This window comes from Capra hircus, chromosome 26 (assembly GCF_001704415.2).
Source record: "Capra hircus breed San Clemente chromosome 26, ASM170441v1, whole genome shotgun sequence".
Classification (NCBI taxonomy): domain Eukaryota; kingdom Metazoa; phylum Chordata; class Mammalia; order Artiodactyla; family Bovidae; genus Capra; species Capra hircus.
The window spans coordinates 40,868,247-40,885,469 of record NC_030833.1 but is presented as its reverse complement, the minus strand read 5'-3'; the positions used below and the strand labels follow the sequence as shown (position 1 = coordinate 40,885,469).

At 39.2% G+C, this 17,223-nt stretch overlaps 1 protein-coding gene across 4 annotated transcripts in view; it reads left to right on the top strand.

The window, feature by feature from the left end:
* The window catches only part of LIPM (lipase family member M), a 34,659-nt gene that overhangs the window by 2,018 nt on the left and 15,418 nt on the right, over positions 1 to 17,223 (top strand). For 2 of the 4 annotated variants that reach the window (XM_013975082.2, XM_013975083.2), the window contains exons 1-2: positions 6,508 to 6,790; positions 14,472 to 14,589. In XM_013975082.2, the coding sequence (XP_013830536.1) occupies positions 6,644 to 6,790; positions 14,472 to 14,589 (265 nt within the window). In that variant the 5' untranslated portion in view covers positions 6,508 to 6,643. Of the gene's footprint in view, positions 1 to 6,472; positions 6,791 to 14,471; positions 14,590 to 17,223 lie in introns of those variants that run through there. The other 2 variants (XM_013975081.2, XM_005698187.3) reach the window with 2 other exon arrangements.

The window sequence follows — 17,223 nt, the reverse complement described above, 5'->3', positions numbered from 1 at the left end:
TTACCCCTTCAATGGCCCTGGAAAAAAAATTTTTTAAGCAACTCAATGACAGCTAGAGTCATTTATGATCCTCAATTATACCATCCTTCATTGGTATAGCATAGATTTGAAAGAGCAGGAAAAAGCTGCTTTTCTTCTATGTCTTTAAGGGTATTGTTTTAAAATTATTTACATGAAGTTTATGGATTTGTTATTGTTTTGATATATTTCATTTATTCTGTATTAATGTGATTAAGAATAAGCTCTATAGCCCCTGTTGGAAAGACGTATCAGAATTTTATGTCAATTCATTGCAAATTTTCTGGGTTTTGACATGTTCTTCAGGAAATCATTTTGATAATTAATATAATGCATCTATTAAAAGCTGAAAATTTGGGAATGCCAAGATTTAAAGAATTCAAGATAACTTTCCCCTAATTGTTAAATGTATTTAAGAAAATTCTTTCACTGTTGTTGAAGCAATTTTTGAAATTCAGCCCTGTCATTGCTGTTTTGAAAGCTCTTTTATCTCTGGGACTGGGTGGCCATAAATGCTAACCATGGAAAGTTTAGTTGATCAGACTATTTGCAAGATGTCCCAATGGATGAACTTGGGTGCTCCATGGTGTTTTCTACCTAGCATCATTCAGACCAAATCCTCATGCTCTTGTTCCCTGGGCTTTACTATATTTTTTAAGTGCAGTCCAGTTTTATGATAATTAATGTTTAAATCAACCTTGAGATGAAAGGAAGCTAATAAACTATCATTAGCTGTTATTTTTATTTCTTCAACCCCTATGATTTCTCCTTACACATTTTAAAAACTCAAAGAAATTGTGAGTCATTATGAATCATCATTTTACTACATTTTTTATGCTGGTGACTACAAGGAAAATCTTTAGCCCTGGAAGCCCCCAGTCTTATTTCACTATCTGGAATCAAATTCATCTCTGGGGAAGGAACAAGGCTGGAACAATTTGCTGCACAGAGATTAGAGTTTCTCCTCCTGCAGGCAGGATGTCTGTGAGCGCTGCAAGGCAGCGACCCCCAAACCCCGGTCTTCCTTAGAACCGTCTGTTTCATATGATTAAAAATACTGATGCCTGGACCCCAAGCCCAGATACTCTGATTCAATTGGTTTAGGGTGGGAACTGAAACCAGCCTCATCAATCAGATGATTCTCAGTCTGATTTTCTTGCATATGAGAGGTGACATCAGGTTTGAAAACTTGGTCCCTATCTGATCCAGTAAAAGCCAGTGCTTTGAACACACACTTAATATATGTATCTGTCATCCAGAGGATAAAACATGGTGTTCTACAGTTGGTTAGCATAAAATATTTGTTATGAGAATAGGGTGCATTGCCTAGAAATGACAATGAGGAAAGGTCTTTTGTTTTTCTTGCCTGCAAAACAGGTACTAAATCGTGATGACAAGCTCATTTGCAAAACAACTCTCAGAGAATTCGTCAACAGATACAAAAAACAATAGTTTTAAATGCAAGCTTATATTCATATACTGTGATGACTCTGTGGGCCTCAGAGTCACCTCAGAGGTGGCTCAGTGGTAAAGAATCTGCCTGCCAAAAGACGCAGATTCAATCTCTGAATCAAGAAGAACTCCCCCCCCCCAGAAAAGGATATGGCAGCCCACAGCATTCTTACCTGGGAAATCCAATGGAAAGAGGAGCCTGATAGGCTACAGTCTGTGGAGTTGCTAAGTCTGACATGACTTGGCAACTAAACGACACTGTGATGACTCTATAGGCCAAGATTTCTCAACCTCAGCATTATTGACAGTTGGGATTGGGATATTCTTTGGGGACCCATCCTGTGCACTGTCAGATGCTTAGCAGCATTCCTGGCCTCTACCGCTAGAGTCAGATTCCTATAGTGGTGACATCCAAAAATGTCTCTGGACATAGCTGAAGCTTCCTTGGGAGATGAAATCACTCCCCTCTGAGAAGAATTGCTCTAGGAAAATCATGTTAAGCTTAGAAGCTTCAGGATTTTGCGATATAAGGTGAAAGGGTAAAGGTGGCTTTCAAGTAGTGGAATCAGAAAAGACTATATGATAATTGATACTGGTTAAATTAAATAACTATTTAGAAAGAAAAAATAATACACATTAAATACCTACTCATACTGAAAAATAAATTTCAAATGGTCCAGAGTTCTAAGAAAAAAATATTGTGAAAATATTTAAAAGAATATGAAATGTATTTGTATAACCTCAGTAAAGAAAAACTGTCTTAAGATTCAGAAAATCCAGAAACCCAAAGTGAAAACCTCAAGAGACTTAACTCGTAATATCTTAGCACTTCTGCATGATGAATTAATAACTAAAGAAAGGCACTGCAATCGAAAAATTTTAAAGAGAAAATATGTGTAATATATATAACAAACTGATGACAAATATCCATAGAAAATTAAAAGCCCAGACAAATTGAAAAACACAGAGAAAACAAGCTAATAATAAAAAGCAATTCATAAAAGAAAATCAAATAGCCAAAACATTTTAAAAGTCTCATTTTCATGGAAGATTGGAATTGATATATATGTACATACTACTATATATAAAATAGATAACTAGTAATAGCACAGAGAACTCTACTCAATATGTTGTAATGGCCTATATGGGAAAAGAATATTAAAAAAAAAAAGAATGGCTATTTGCATATGTGTAACTGATTCATGTTGCTGTCCACCTGAAACTAACATAACACTGTAAGTCAACTATACTCCAATAAAAATTTTTTCAATTTATATAAATGATACTGTATTATGGACAAAAAGATAGCATATATTATTTTTACCCAAAAAAGAACAAGTATATTAATTGTGTTCAAAAATTTTATATCATACTAAATTTTCTCTCCTTAATTATAGATGCATTAAATCTACCATAATGATAGAAAAAAAAAAAAAGGTCTCAATTTCATTATAACTTAAGCCAATGGAGGAATTCCCTGGTGGTGGCCCAGTGATTAGGACTCGGTTCTTTCAGTGCCAAGGGTCTGGGCTCAATCCCTGGTCAGGGAACCAAGATCCCATAAACTGTGTAATGTTGCCAAAAAAAGAAAGAAAGAAAAAAAATGCAAACTAAAATTACAATGAGATGTCTTGATCCCATCATACTGGCAAAATTTAAAAGATTTACGAAGTGCAGAATGGGTGAAGGAAATTGTGGAGAAACAAGCATGTTCATGCCCTGTTGGGAGAACTTACATTAATTTGGTCTCTTGAAGGCAACTAAGCAGTAACTATGGAAATGTAGATGGTATACTCTGACCCAGTATTTACATCTATAAATCTTTTCTATTAAAATACTCTCATATGTGCTCACTATATATATATATATATATATACACACACACATACATATATGTATATACATACAAGGGTAATTGCATGGTATTATTTATAATAACAAAACTTTACAAACAAGCTGTAAGCCATCAACAAGGAATATTTGTCACAACACTCTATCTTGATACATACAATGTCAGTTAGTTCAGTTGCTCAGTCGTGTCCAACTCTTTGCGACCCCACAGACTGCAGCATGCCAGGCTTCTTTGTCCATCACCAGTTCCTGGAGCTTGCTCAAATTCATGTCCATCTAGTTGGTGATGCCATCCAACCATACAGTGTAGCTTTATGCAATATTTACATTGAATCAGATAATGTAAAATATTGAAGTGAAAAAACCTTTTATATGACAGAGACTCCCAGAGCTGTATATAAATAAGTAAATATACAGTTCAGTTCAGTTCAGTCACTCAGTCGTGTCCGACTCTTTGCGACCCCATGAATCACAGCACTCCAGGCCTCCCCGTCCATCACCAACTCCCGGAGTTCACTCAGACTCATAGAATATAAGAAAATGTCTAAGATTCCAGCTTTCAGGATGAAGGGGGAAAAGAGTCTAAAATTGAGGGGGCAAAAGAGGAATTGAGAAAGAAAAAAAAGAGGGTAATTTTCTTTGGAAACATGCTGGATTAAAGGTTTAAAAAAGAAAAAGTGGGTACATCCTGAATACTCAAGGAAAAATTTAATTAGGGCTCAGTTTAAAGGGCTCTCAAGTGCTGCTTTCCCCCAAAGTCAGAGTTTTATTAAAATAATTCATTCAGGTTCTAGAATCCAAAACCCAGTCCAGTTTTGGATTATAGAGTCCAAAGTCCAGTGAAGGTTATACCATCAAATGTGCCTGAAGGCCCAAGTCAGTGCTCTCGTCAGGATCACACTATGATCAAATGACCAAAGCTCTTGTATAAACAGATGCCCTATTCCTTCTCTCAACGTGAGTTATCTCACAAGAGACTCTGGGCCACCTGGAAAATGCTCTTTTGGTTTATCTGCCCTCCCATTTGTCACACATACCTAAAAATGTATAATTCCCATTTTGAGATCAATTACTGTCTCTCAGCTGGTTTAAAAATAACCATGGTACAATATTGAGGTTGTTGATATTATAGAAGGTATAATCTGTTTAGGTGAGTTCATAAATATTCATACCCTAAACTTATCACCTGATGAAGTTCTAGAGAATTTGAGAATCATGTTCCTTGGAATCTATCCCTTTCTTCTAGGTTATCCAATTTGTTGACATGTAATTGTTCATATGGTTTCATTGGATCCTTTAAAATACCTTTAAAAGGTATTTCTGTGGTACCTGCTATACTGTTGCCTTTTTAAATTCCTAGATTTATTTATTTATTTGAGTTATCTCTCCTTAACTAGATGGACCTTTTTTGGCAAACTAATGTCCCTGCTTTTTAATATGTTGTCTAGGTTTGTCATAACTTTCCTTCCAAGGAGTGTCTTTTAATTTCGTGGCTGCATCACCATCTGCAATGATTTTGGAGCCCCCCAAAATAAAGTCTCTCACTGTTTCCTCTATTCCCCCATCTATTTGCTCTCTTAAATTAGGTCAAAGCATACTCTTAGCACACATCAGATCTTTCGTGGTGGAGATGTTGAGATTGGTCCAAATAAGAGCTGCAAGCTCGTCTCCTCATGTCTATGCCAGGCAGCCCAGAGTGGGTGAGGCTGAAAGTGTGGGTGGGCATTTACTCACAGACTCACCATTCCGGTTCTAGCTTTAGTTCCTTCACCAACCACATTCCAAAAGTCTCTCGTTTAGTGTGGCTGCTGGTACCTCAGTTCTGAAGATTTGATGTCAAAGCAAAGAAATATTTTACTTTAAATAGTATTTTTTCTTAAATTCTAACGCATTCTTTACTTACAATGACAGTAAGACTATTCTCCTGCTTTGCTTAAATATTAGTTGGGAAAGGCATTGCTCAAACAGTTGGGTGAACTGGGACATTTAGCTCATGAAAGTAACTAGGCTGCAACTCGCTTTAGTTATTGCAGATGATTTAATTACCAGGTATCCATCAAATTAATCTCTCAGCTATTAACTAGTGATTGCAACCCCAAATAAAACCCATCATCTATTTAGCTAAGCGAGCTAGAAATGACCTAAACACGGAGGATTCAGTCTTTCAATCAACATTTTTACCCATCACTGAAAATAGAAAATATCTTAAAATTTTTTCCACATTTTAAGTAAAAATGCTTATCACTACATTGACCTTCAACCAAAGGACAGTGATCACTAAAGCCCTAGAATGTGACTATAAATTAGGGTTATAAAGTTTTCTGCAGACTTCATGTCTTTCCACTTAACAAAAGAAAGGTAAGATAAGAAATAAGAAAAAGTTCATTTGTACCTTTTTTTCAGTTTCCACTTATAAGTGATATCATATACTTGTCTTACCTATGAAACAGAAATAGACTTACAGATGTAGAAAATAAACCTATGGTTACAAAGGGATAAAGGGAGAGAAATTGGAATATTCATATTAACATATACACATTAGTATACATAAATATAAAATAGATAACAAATAAGGGCCTACTGTATAACACAGGGAATTCTACTCAATACTCCGTAATGACCAATATGGGGGAAAAATCTTAAAAAGAGGAGATATATGTATCTGTATAACAGATCCACTTGCTGTACATCTGAAACTAACACACTATAAATCAACTTTATTCCAGTAAAAAAATTTTTGAAGAACTAGGTAAAAAGAAAGTGACTCTTCCTTCCTCTGTTCATACTGCCTTCCCTCATGGCTCAGTGGTAAAGAATCTGCCTGCAGTGCAGGAGACCCGGCTTCGATCCCTGGGTTGGGAAGATCCCCTGGAGGAGGGCATGGCAACCCACTCCAGTATTCTTGCCTGGAGAATCTCCATGGACAGAGGAGCTTGGCGGGCTATAGTCCATGGGGTCAAAAAGAGTCAGACACGACTGAGTGGCTAAGCACAACAAGGTTCATATTACCTGATGGTGAACAGAGATTTTTATGGGTTGTATCAAATGCACTTAATTGCAGGTTGCATCAGAGAAAGTTCTTTCTACACACCAATTCATGTGATGGAATGGGAGGAGCCAGATAGTATTGGGACATTCTAAATGTCCCATTCTACTTTATGTTCCTTCATTACTATCAACCAAGCTTATTTAATGTGCTTTGGAATTTGGAGAAGAAATTATAGCTGGCAAACATGTGAAAGAGTTTTTAAACCTAGAGGTTCTTCTGACTTTAGAATCAGTTGTTATATTACCAGGAAGAGATAAATGCAGGTGTTGGAACATGCCAAAAATCTTGTCAAGAGAATGGATTGTTTCGTACAGAAACGAGATGTGGCTTCTGATCCTGGTGGCGCATTTGTTCCAGAGAAATGTGAATTCAGGACCTATGCCGACTATCACTGTGGACCCAGAAGCATTCATGAATATTGTAAGTTGGGATTTTCCATGTCTGGGGGGAAAGGAAGTACCTTACATGCTTGTTGCTTACGACTGTGTATTATCTGCATTATATATCATATTTATATGTGGTGGTGATTTTTGCAAGTTGAGCATAGTTTTAAATTAACATATTGTCCTGAAAAGAAAACACTAAGCTGGGTGTGAGTGGATGTGGCTTCACCTCGAACAGTTTCAGTAAATTCAGGCAAATGATAATCCCTTTGAGCTTCAAACACAATTTAACTTTTTCTTGAATTCTTAGCTTCATCCTATGAACAGTTAAATCATTGCAGTGTCTTGGGTCAAGCTCAGAGCTATGATTATTTCCATATCATCTGTGCTAATTATATTCCTCTTCTACTTTTTCCAATATTAGAAAGATGTTATACCTCCTTTCTTACTCTCAGGACAGCCCCTTTTAGTAACATTTTGTGCCATTCTAATCTATTTAATCCTAGTTTGAACTGGTAAATCTGTTGACTGGCAATAAAAGGACCCTTATAAATGATAGAGAGGCCTTCCTGTTGATAAAATTCATGAATGATGTGACCTCTCTAGACATCTCACAGAATGTTTTTTTGGCTTCTGCTCACATTCTTAGCTGAATTTTAATAACATTCATGATATAGTAATACTTATCCCACAGCAGACATTGTGATGAAAGCTGAAAAGATATTATTTCATCTTCACTGTCGTATGTTATAGATATGACCAAATCAAAGAACTGAGATGAAAGAAGTTAAGCAACTCAAATCAGGCCACATCCCTGGTAGGTGGTAGAACTAGAATTCAAATCTAGGCCTGCCTGAACACACAACTTATAATTGTAACCACTGTGCAACAAATCCTCCCAGGGAAGAAGAGGCTGCCTCCAGCTGAATAAGGTGATTCTCTGTAATGTTCATGCTCCATAGCTTTATCATAGACTTAATATACCTTTATACAGATTTAAGATGCTTTTTACAGAACCTTCCTTGAATGAATTCTAAAACTCTAAATAGGCTATTGAAATATTCTGAATCTACACACATGCAAATACTGGAAATGGGTTGCCATTTCCTTCTCCAGGGGACCTTCCCCACCTAGGGATCAAACTCCCGTTTCGTACATTGCAGATGGATTCTTTACCACTGAGCCGTCGGGGAAGCCATATGAATTAGTACTCTGAAGCACTTCTATTCTACTTCACTTAATTTATATGAGAGATTATAAGGATTTTCTATCTTACTTTGCCTCTCCATGTACAATTCTCCATGCAGAGTCCAATTTAATGGATTTTAGTCTTAGGGCTCCTGAAGCCCGAGCATTGTGTAGGTGCTGGGCACACCCAGTGGGTGAGGCCCAGGGAGATTGGCTATATCTACAACTAAAGAGATTCTCTTCACTCAACAACCGAGAAGAATCTGTATGGGAACTTCTAAGGGCCAGAAGGATGACTCCTAAAGATCTGGCTCAGTGGTAAACAATATGCCTGTCAATGCAGAAGACACTGTAACACAGGCTCAATTCCTGTATCGGAAAGATCCTCTGGAGAAGTAAATGGCTACCCACTCCAGGGTTCTTGCCTGGAAAATATCTTGGACAGAGGAGCCTGGCAGGCTACAGTTCATAGAGTTGTAAATAATGGGTCATGACTAAGTGTCTGAGCATATACACACACTAATTCATACTGATATAATTTATCCTATATTTTGGTATACAACTTGCCTCACTCAAGTATTCTTCCAGCTAGTGATAATTGAGCAGCTGTTAGGCCTCAATACTGGGCTAGGCACCAAAGTTAGAGAGATCTAAGCATATCAAAGCCCTGAGTTCATGGAGTTAACAATCCAGCAGAGAAGACAGACACTCAATTATCAACCACAAGAGCAGTGAAATCAAAAAGAAAATATAAAATAGAGAAATTAAGAACGTTTTTCTGAAGAAAGATTTCTTAACCTGAATTCTGAAAGATGAATAGGAGTTACTTGAAGAGGTAGGAGAGATTTTTAATTACAGTAGTAGCTAATGCTCGTTAAGTCCCTACTATGTACCAGTCAATCTTGTTGGTGTCATATGTGAATGATCTTTTTACATTCTTTGCAGTAATCCCACAGAATGCAAACTATTGCAAGCGCATGTGTGGGTGTTCATGTGTCTTTGAGATCCTACAGGCTGTAGCCTTCTAGGCTCCTCTATCCATGGGATTGTCCCAGCAAGAAAATGCAGTGGATTTCCATTTCCTCCACTAGGGGATATCTTCCTGACTCAGGGATCAAATCTGCATCTCCTGCACTGCAGGCAGATTCTTTATCACCGAGGCACCCGGGAAGCCGGAATAAACTATTGGTGTACCTAATGTATGAACAAATAAACTGAGCAATAAGGACAGGTTAACTAAATTTCCTAAGATCACGCAGTTTATGTATTAGTGCAAGAGTCAGGATTTAAAACCTCAAGCGTTGGGACCCCACAGCCTTTCTCTTAACTCCGATGCCCTTTTATCCTATATACTACACTGGCCACTTTGCACCTGGCTTTCTCCTCTCCTGTTCCTTTAAAACCAGCAGCTAATAGGGATAATTCCCTCCTTCTCTAAGTAATGACAAAGGCCAGAAACTGAGGATACTTAGGAGATTTGGCAGCTTTATATTCTACCAATGCATTGGAATTACCTGTTTCCTGACCTGAAGTGAGTCAGGAATATTTAAGTGCCCCGAATGCTTCTGACATATGCTCAAGTTTTGGAATAAGTGTTCTTGTCCAGTGGTTCTCAAATGTTAGAGTGCATCAGAATTTCCTAAGAGACTTGCTAAGACCCAAATTGCTGGACCCTATCCTCAGAGTTTCCAATTCAATAGGTTTGACTGGAAACTGATCATTTTGTGTTTCTACCAATTGTCCAAGTGATGCTATGCTTTTGGCTCAAGGCTATACTTTAAAAACTATCCTTCTATTTCAATCTCCACATTCAGTTCAGTTCAGTTGTTCAGTCGTGTCCCACTCTTTACGATTCCATGAATTGCAGCACGCCAGGCCTCCCTGTCCATCACCAACTCCCAGAGTTCACTCAGACTCACAACCATTGAGTCGGTAATGCCATCCAGCCATCTTATCCTCTGTCGTCCCCTTCTCCTCCTGTCCCCAATCCCTCCCAGCATCAGAGTCTTTTCCAATGAGTCAACTCTTCACATGAGGTGGCCAATGTATTGGAGTTTCAGCTTTAGCATCATTCCTTCCAAAGAAATCCCAGGGTTGATCTCCTTCAGAATGGACTGGTTGGATCACCTTGCAGTCCAAGGGACTCTCAAGAGTCTTCTCCAACACCACAGTTCAAAAGCATCAATTCTCTGGTGCTCAGCTTTCTTCACAGTCCAACTCTCACATCCATACATGACTACTGGAAAAACCATAGCCTTGACTAGATGGACCTTTGTTGGCAAAGTAATGTCTCTGCTTTTGAATATGCTATCTAGGTTGGTCATAACTTTTCTTCCTGGGAGTAAGCATCTTTTAATTTCATGGCTCAGTCACCATCTGCAGTGATTTTGGAGCCCAAAAAAATAAAGTCTGACACCGTTTCCACTGTTCCCCCATCTATTTGTCATGAAGTGATGGGACCAAATACCATGATCTTCATTTTCTGAATGTTGAGTTTTAAGCCAACATTTTCTCTCTCCTCTTTCACTTTCATCAAGAGGCTTTTTAGTTCTTCACTTTCTGCCATAAGGGTGGTGTCATCTGTATATCTGAGGTTATTGATATTTCTCCTGGCAATCTTGATTCCCACTTATGCTTCTTCCAACCCACCGTTTCTCAGGATGTACTCTGCATAGAAGTTAAATAAGCAGGGTGACAATACAGCCTTGACGAACTCCTTTTCTATTTGGAACCAGTCTGTTGTTCCATGTCCAGTTCTAACTGTTGCTTCCTGACCTGCATACAGATTTCTCAAGAGGCAGATCAGGTGGTCTGGTATTCCCATCTCTTTCAGAATTTTCCACAGTTTCTTGTGATCCACACAGTCAAAGGCTTTGGCATAGTCAATAAAGCAGAAATAGATGTTTTTCTGGAACTCTCTTGCTTTATCCATGATCCAACAGATGTTGGCAACTTGATCTCTGGTTCCTCTGCCTTTTCTAAAACCAGCTTGAACATCAGGAAGTTCACAGTTCACATATGGCTGAAGCCTGGCTTTGAGAATTTTGAGTAGTACTTTACTAGCATGTTAGATGAGTGCAATTTTGCGGTAGTTTGAGCATTCTTTGGCATTGCCTTTCTTTGAGATTGGTATGAAAACAAACCTTTTCCAGTCCTGTGGCCACTGCTGAGTTTTCCAAATTTGTTGGCATATTGAGTGCAGCACTTTCACAGCATCATCTTTCAGGATTTGAAATTGCTCATTAGGAATTCCATCACCTCCACTAGCTTTGTTTGTAGTGATGCTTTCTAAGGCCCACTTGACTTCACATAAGGATGTCTGGCACTAGGTGAGTGATCACACCATCATGATTACCTGGGTCGAAAGATCTTTTTTGTACAGTTCTTCTGTGTATTCTTGCCATCTCTTCTTAATATCTTCTGCTTCTGTTAGGTCCATACCATACAAGATGGTACGTAAGAGGGTAGGTTTTGCAAGAGGGCATCAGAAGGCAGACTCACTGAAACCATACTCACAGAAAACTAGTCAATCTAATCACACTAGGACCACAGCCTTATCTAATTCAATGAAATTAAGCCATGCCTGCGGGGCAACCCAAGACGGGCGGGTCATGGTGGAGAGGTCTGACAGAATGTGGTCCACTGGAGAAGGGAATGGCAAGCCACTTCAGTATTCTTGCCTTGAGAACTCCATCAACAGTATGAAAAGGCAAAATGATAGGATACTGAAAGAGGAACTCCCCAGGTTGGTAGGTTCCCAATATGCTACTGGAGATCAGTGGAAAAATAACTCCAGAAAGAATGAAGGGATGGAGCCAAAGCCATACCCAGCTGTGGATGTGACTGGTGATAGAAGCAAGGTCCGATGCTGTAAAGAGCAATATTGCATAGGAACCTGGAATGTCAGGTTCATGAATCAAGGCAAATTGGAAGTGGTCAAACAAGAGATGGCAAGAGTGAACATCGACATTCTAGGCCTCAGTGAACTAAAATGGACTGGAATGGGTGAATTTAACTCAGATGACCATTATATCTACTACTGCGGGCAGGAATCCCTCAGAAGAAATGGAGTAGCCATCATGGTCAACAAAAGAGTCTGAAATGCAGTACTTGGATGCAATCTCCAAAACAACAGAATGATCTCTGTTCGTCTCCAAGGCAAACCATTCAATATCATGATAGTCCAAATCTATGCCCTGCCGGGGTCCAGCCCCGGTGGATCCAGGGTAATTCGAAGAGGGGATGGCATGGCAAGGAAAAACTTACTTATTTAGAAATTTAAAGAGAGATTAGAATAAATAGTATAGTGGGAAAATTAGTGGAGAAAAGAGTCTGAATAACTTGGTTTACGTGGAAAACAAATAAAGTTCCAAGACAAGGAACTTGCACTATCTACGTTAGGCCACCAGCGCCCACTTGAATAGTGGAGGGTGCCCCACCTTGGGCTCCCTCTCGCGTATGTCTTAGAAGCCAGGGCGAGTAAGTAGACTTGGAGAGACTCCACACCCCAGATGGGAATTCAGCCTGAAAAAGAGAGTGAGGGAGAGGAAGAAAGAGAGAGAGATTCGACACGGAGGAAACCACTCTTTCCAGTGACTGGCCCATCCTTTATTGTCCAGGAAAGCTTTTTATACTTTTGGTTGTACATAGAGATCAATGGACAATACAAAATTATGCAGCATCAGCAGCCCTGACTCTTATTGAGACCAGGCTTTCTCTCTGCATACCTAGCTGTATACACAAGTCTTAGGTGATTTACATCATCTTCTGGCCAGAAGGCCAATTAACATTTTATGGCCCTTCTCTGATAAGGGTCTGTCAACCAGAGAAATTATTTGCCTTAATAGTGTTGTTCTTCCCAAAGTCTGGTGCCACTCTCAGAAAGCACTAAATAAAGTTACATTCTTACATAGCAAGGACACAACAATTTATAAGAAAGAAAGAGGAGTACAGTGATTTATAACAAAGAGAAAGTTAATTAGCTCAAAAGTCTAGTGTTGCTAACATCAAAACTACTATATTCCTTTTTCTATATCCCAATTACATTGATTAATATCCTTCAGGTGTCTAAAAGATAAAGTATATGGAGGCCTGGCAGCAGACATTAACTCAACAAAGAAACCCTTCACCAAATGAATTCTTAGCTCTAAAAGGCTCTATATCTTTAAGATGTTTTAAGCTTCGTGCCTCTCATGGTTGGGGGCTGTAAACAATCACAAGTTGTAAAAGTCTCCAACTGTCAGGCAAGTTAGAGAGCCATCAGAGGGATTTGAGCTGAAACATTCCCTTCATATGCAGGAGACCAGTTGGAGCTCTAAGTTAACTTTTTCCAGAGAAAGGTGGTCGGGGATAGCCCCCTGTAATGTCAGAAGAGTATAGTATAGCAAACAGTAAACAGACAGATTTTGGTTTCGGGGTAGATGCTCAGGCAGAGGACCCCTCGAGACCTGACTCGCCTTGCTCGTCAGGACTCTCCGCATGACCTTGTCATGGGTGGGATCTATGCCCCAACCAGTAACGCTGAAGAAGCTGGAGTTGAAGGGTTCTATGAAGACCTACAAGACCTTTTGGAACTAACACCCAAAACAGATGTCCTTTTCATTATAGGGGACTGGAATGCAAAAGTAGGCAGTCAAGAAACACATGGAGTAACAGGCAAATTTGGCCTTGGAATGTGGAATTAAGCAGGGCAAAGACTAATAGAGTTTTGCCAAGAAAATGCACTGGTCATAGCAAACACCCTCTTCCAACAAAACAAGAGAAGACTCTACACATGGACATCACCAGATGGTCAACACCGAAATCAGATTGATTATATTCTTTGCAGCCAAAGATGGAGAAGCTCTATACAGTCAATAAAAACAAGACCAGGAGCTGACTGTGGCTCAGATCATGAACTCCTTATTACCAAATTCAGACTCAAATTGAAGGAAGTAGGGAAAACCACTCGCCTATTCAGGTATGACCTAAATCAAATCCGTTATGATTATACAGTGGAAGTGAGAAATAGATTTAAGGAACTAGGTCTGATAGATAGAGTGCCTGATGAACTATGGATGGAGGTTCCTGACATTGTACAGGAGACAGGGATCAAGACCATCCCCATGGAAAAGAAATGCAAAAAAGCAAAATGTCTGTCTGAGGAGGCCTTACAAATAGCTCTGAAAAGAAGAGAAGTGAAAAGCAAATGAGAAAAGGAAAGATATAAGCATCTGAATGCTGAGTTCCAAAGAATAGCAAGAAGAAATAAGAAAGCCTTCCTCAGTGATCAATGCAAAGAAATAGAGGAAAACAACAGAATGGGAAAGACTAGAGATCTCCACATTAAAGATAAAGAAAATGAGAACTGGAGAGGGTTTACTTTAAAAAAAAAAAAAAAACCAACAATAATCTAATTAGATAGTGAGAAGCAAGGAATTTCTTGTCTATTTCTTCCATGCTCAAGAAATCTACTTTTTACTTTATAATCATTGAGAACATAACCATACAGAACTGAACTAAAAAAAAATTTTTTTTTGCTTTTTCTGTAGAGTGAAATCATCCAACATAAAGGTTATCCTTGTGAGGAGTATGAAGTCTTAACAGAAGATGGATATATCCTTTCTGTTAACAGGATTCCTCAAGGCCTCGTGCAACTTAATAAGACAGGTATGATTTCCCCTATATTATCCCAACATCGCAGTCTTCCCTACAGTAAAGAATTCCTTGTGATTTGAGTATGTAGAAAGAAACATGGAACTTTGGTACAGACTGGGCCCATTATGCCAGCCAGAAGGTGGCTTCAGCTCCTTCTTAATTCCCATCACCACCGTCCCACTCCCAATTATCTCAAATAAACAGTGAGGTATGGTTGTTGTGGTTGTTGTTGTTGTTTTTGTTGTTGTTGTTGTTGTTTTTGGCTGTGCTGAGCACACAGGCTTTCTCTACTTGCAGCACACAGGTTTAGTTGCCCCCTCAGCGTGTGGGATCTTAGTTCCCTGACCAGGGATTGAATCCACATCCCCTGCATTGGAAGGGGAATTCTTAACCACTGGACCACTAGGGAAGTCTCTAAACACAGCATTTGCTTTTCAAAAAACACCTTCAAGAAAAGCTTATTTTTTATCCCTTCTAGTAATTAATTCATTCCCCCCAATCCCTCCTATATTCTAGAATATCCCCTGATGATCTCTTAAATAGATCACTGCAAACCTTGCTCACAAAGAATATAAACTCCAACATGGCATCTGATATCCACCCTAGCACATATATTTCCCATCCAGATAGTCTTATGAGTATCCTGTAAATATTTCAGATGTTGCTTAGCTTTTCACTACTCTTTTAAAGAACTGAGCACTATATGTATATTTTAAGGTTTTGGTGCATGTTTCCATTGCTCTTACAATCCCTTTTTTTTTAATAATGATTTTCAGCCACTGTTGGCTTTTAAGAAATTCACTTTCATTACTAATTAAAGTGTACCCGTCCTTCAGCTACATTTGGCTCTATTCCTTTTAAAAGGCTAGAGCTATATTTACAGCAGCAACTACATTATCTGTCATGAGTGCTGCTGCTGCTAAGTCACTTCAGTCATGTCCGACTCTATGCGACCCCATAGATGGCAGCCCACCAGGCTCCCCCGTATCTGGGATTCTCCAGGCAAGAACACTGGAGTGGGTTGCCATTTCCTTCTCCAATGCATGAAAGTGAAAAGTGAAAGTGAATTTGCTCAGTTGTATCCAACTCTTAGCGACCCCATGGACTGCAGCCTACCAGGCTCCTCCGTCCATAGGATTTTCCAGGCAAGAGTACTGGAGTGGGGTGCCATTGCCTTAGTACAGATAATGTAATTTCTTACTGTCTTCTTTCATATACCAGGTACAATGCTAAATTCATTTACGTTAATGCCATTTAGCTTTCATAATAATCTGAAGAAACTGCCACTCACAGAGGTTAAATTACCTCGAGAATCTCTGCTAGTACTTGCTAGTATGTAGCAAAACCTGCACTCAAATTAAGATTCCTCTCTTAACTAGGACCAGAAAATGCTGAATGAATGCTATTTGGCTTTGGTATAAAGAAGCTTCAGGGTTCTATTTTACTCTAATTTACATTTGTACAGCTTTTTCCAACAATACATTTTCATTTTATTTAATTTTTTTCTTTGGAGTATAATTATTTTATAATGTTGTTACTTTCTGCTGTACAAGGAAGTGAATCAGCTTGATGTATACATACATCCCCACCCTCGTGGACTTACCTTCCTCCCTACCCCAATCCCACCTCTCCTAGGTCATCACGGAGCACCAAGCTGAGCTCCCTGTACTATAAAGCAGGTTCCCACTAGCTATCTGTTTTACACATGGTGGGAGCCTGGCAAGCTAAGTCCATGGGGTCACACAGAGTCGAACACGACTGAGCAGCTAAGCACAGCACACAGCACAGTGTGTATATATCAAGCCTAATCTCAAAATTCATCCCACCCCCTCCTTCCCCCTCCCCCATGTCCACGTATCAATTCTCTAAGTCTATATCTCTCTCTATTCCTGACCTGCAAATAGATATATCTGTACCATTTTTCTAGATCCCACATATATGCATTGTGAAGTGAAAGTCTCTCAGTCCTGTCTGACTCTTTGTGACCCCATGGACTATACAGTCCATGGAATTCTCCAGGCCAGAATACTGGAGTGGGTAGCCTTTCCCTTCTCCAGGGGATCTTTCCAAGAGATTGAACCCAGGTCTCCCATATAGCAAATTCTTTACCAGCTGAGCCACAAGGGAAGCCCACATATGTACATTGTTATATGATATTTGATTTTCTCTGACTTACTTCACTCTGCATGACAGACTCGAGGTCCATCCACATCTCAACAAATGGCCCAATTTTGTTTCTTTTTATGACTAATATTCTATTGTGTATATATACCACACCATCTCCATCCATTCCTCTCTTAATGGACATTTAAGTTGCCTCCACATCCTGGCTATTGTAAATAGTACTTCAATGAACTTTGGGGTACACGTGTCTTTTTAAACTATGGTTTTCTACTGGAGAGGGTGTGGCGAAAAGGGAACTCTTTTGCACTGTTGGTGGGTATGTGCAGCTTTTTTTCACACCAGTTAAATAGCTGTGCTTTATATATGTCCAGCATGCCCTTAAGTCAGTGCTTTTGAACTTACAGTTCTCTCTCTGGACCGCAGTTCCATCAGATACCCATGCAGTTTGCTCTGGCCTCTCTTTCAGCTCTTTTGCCATGTTCTTCCTAACCAGCCTGTTCAAAACAACAAACCCTTGCCAAC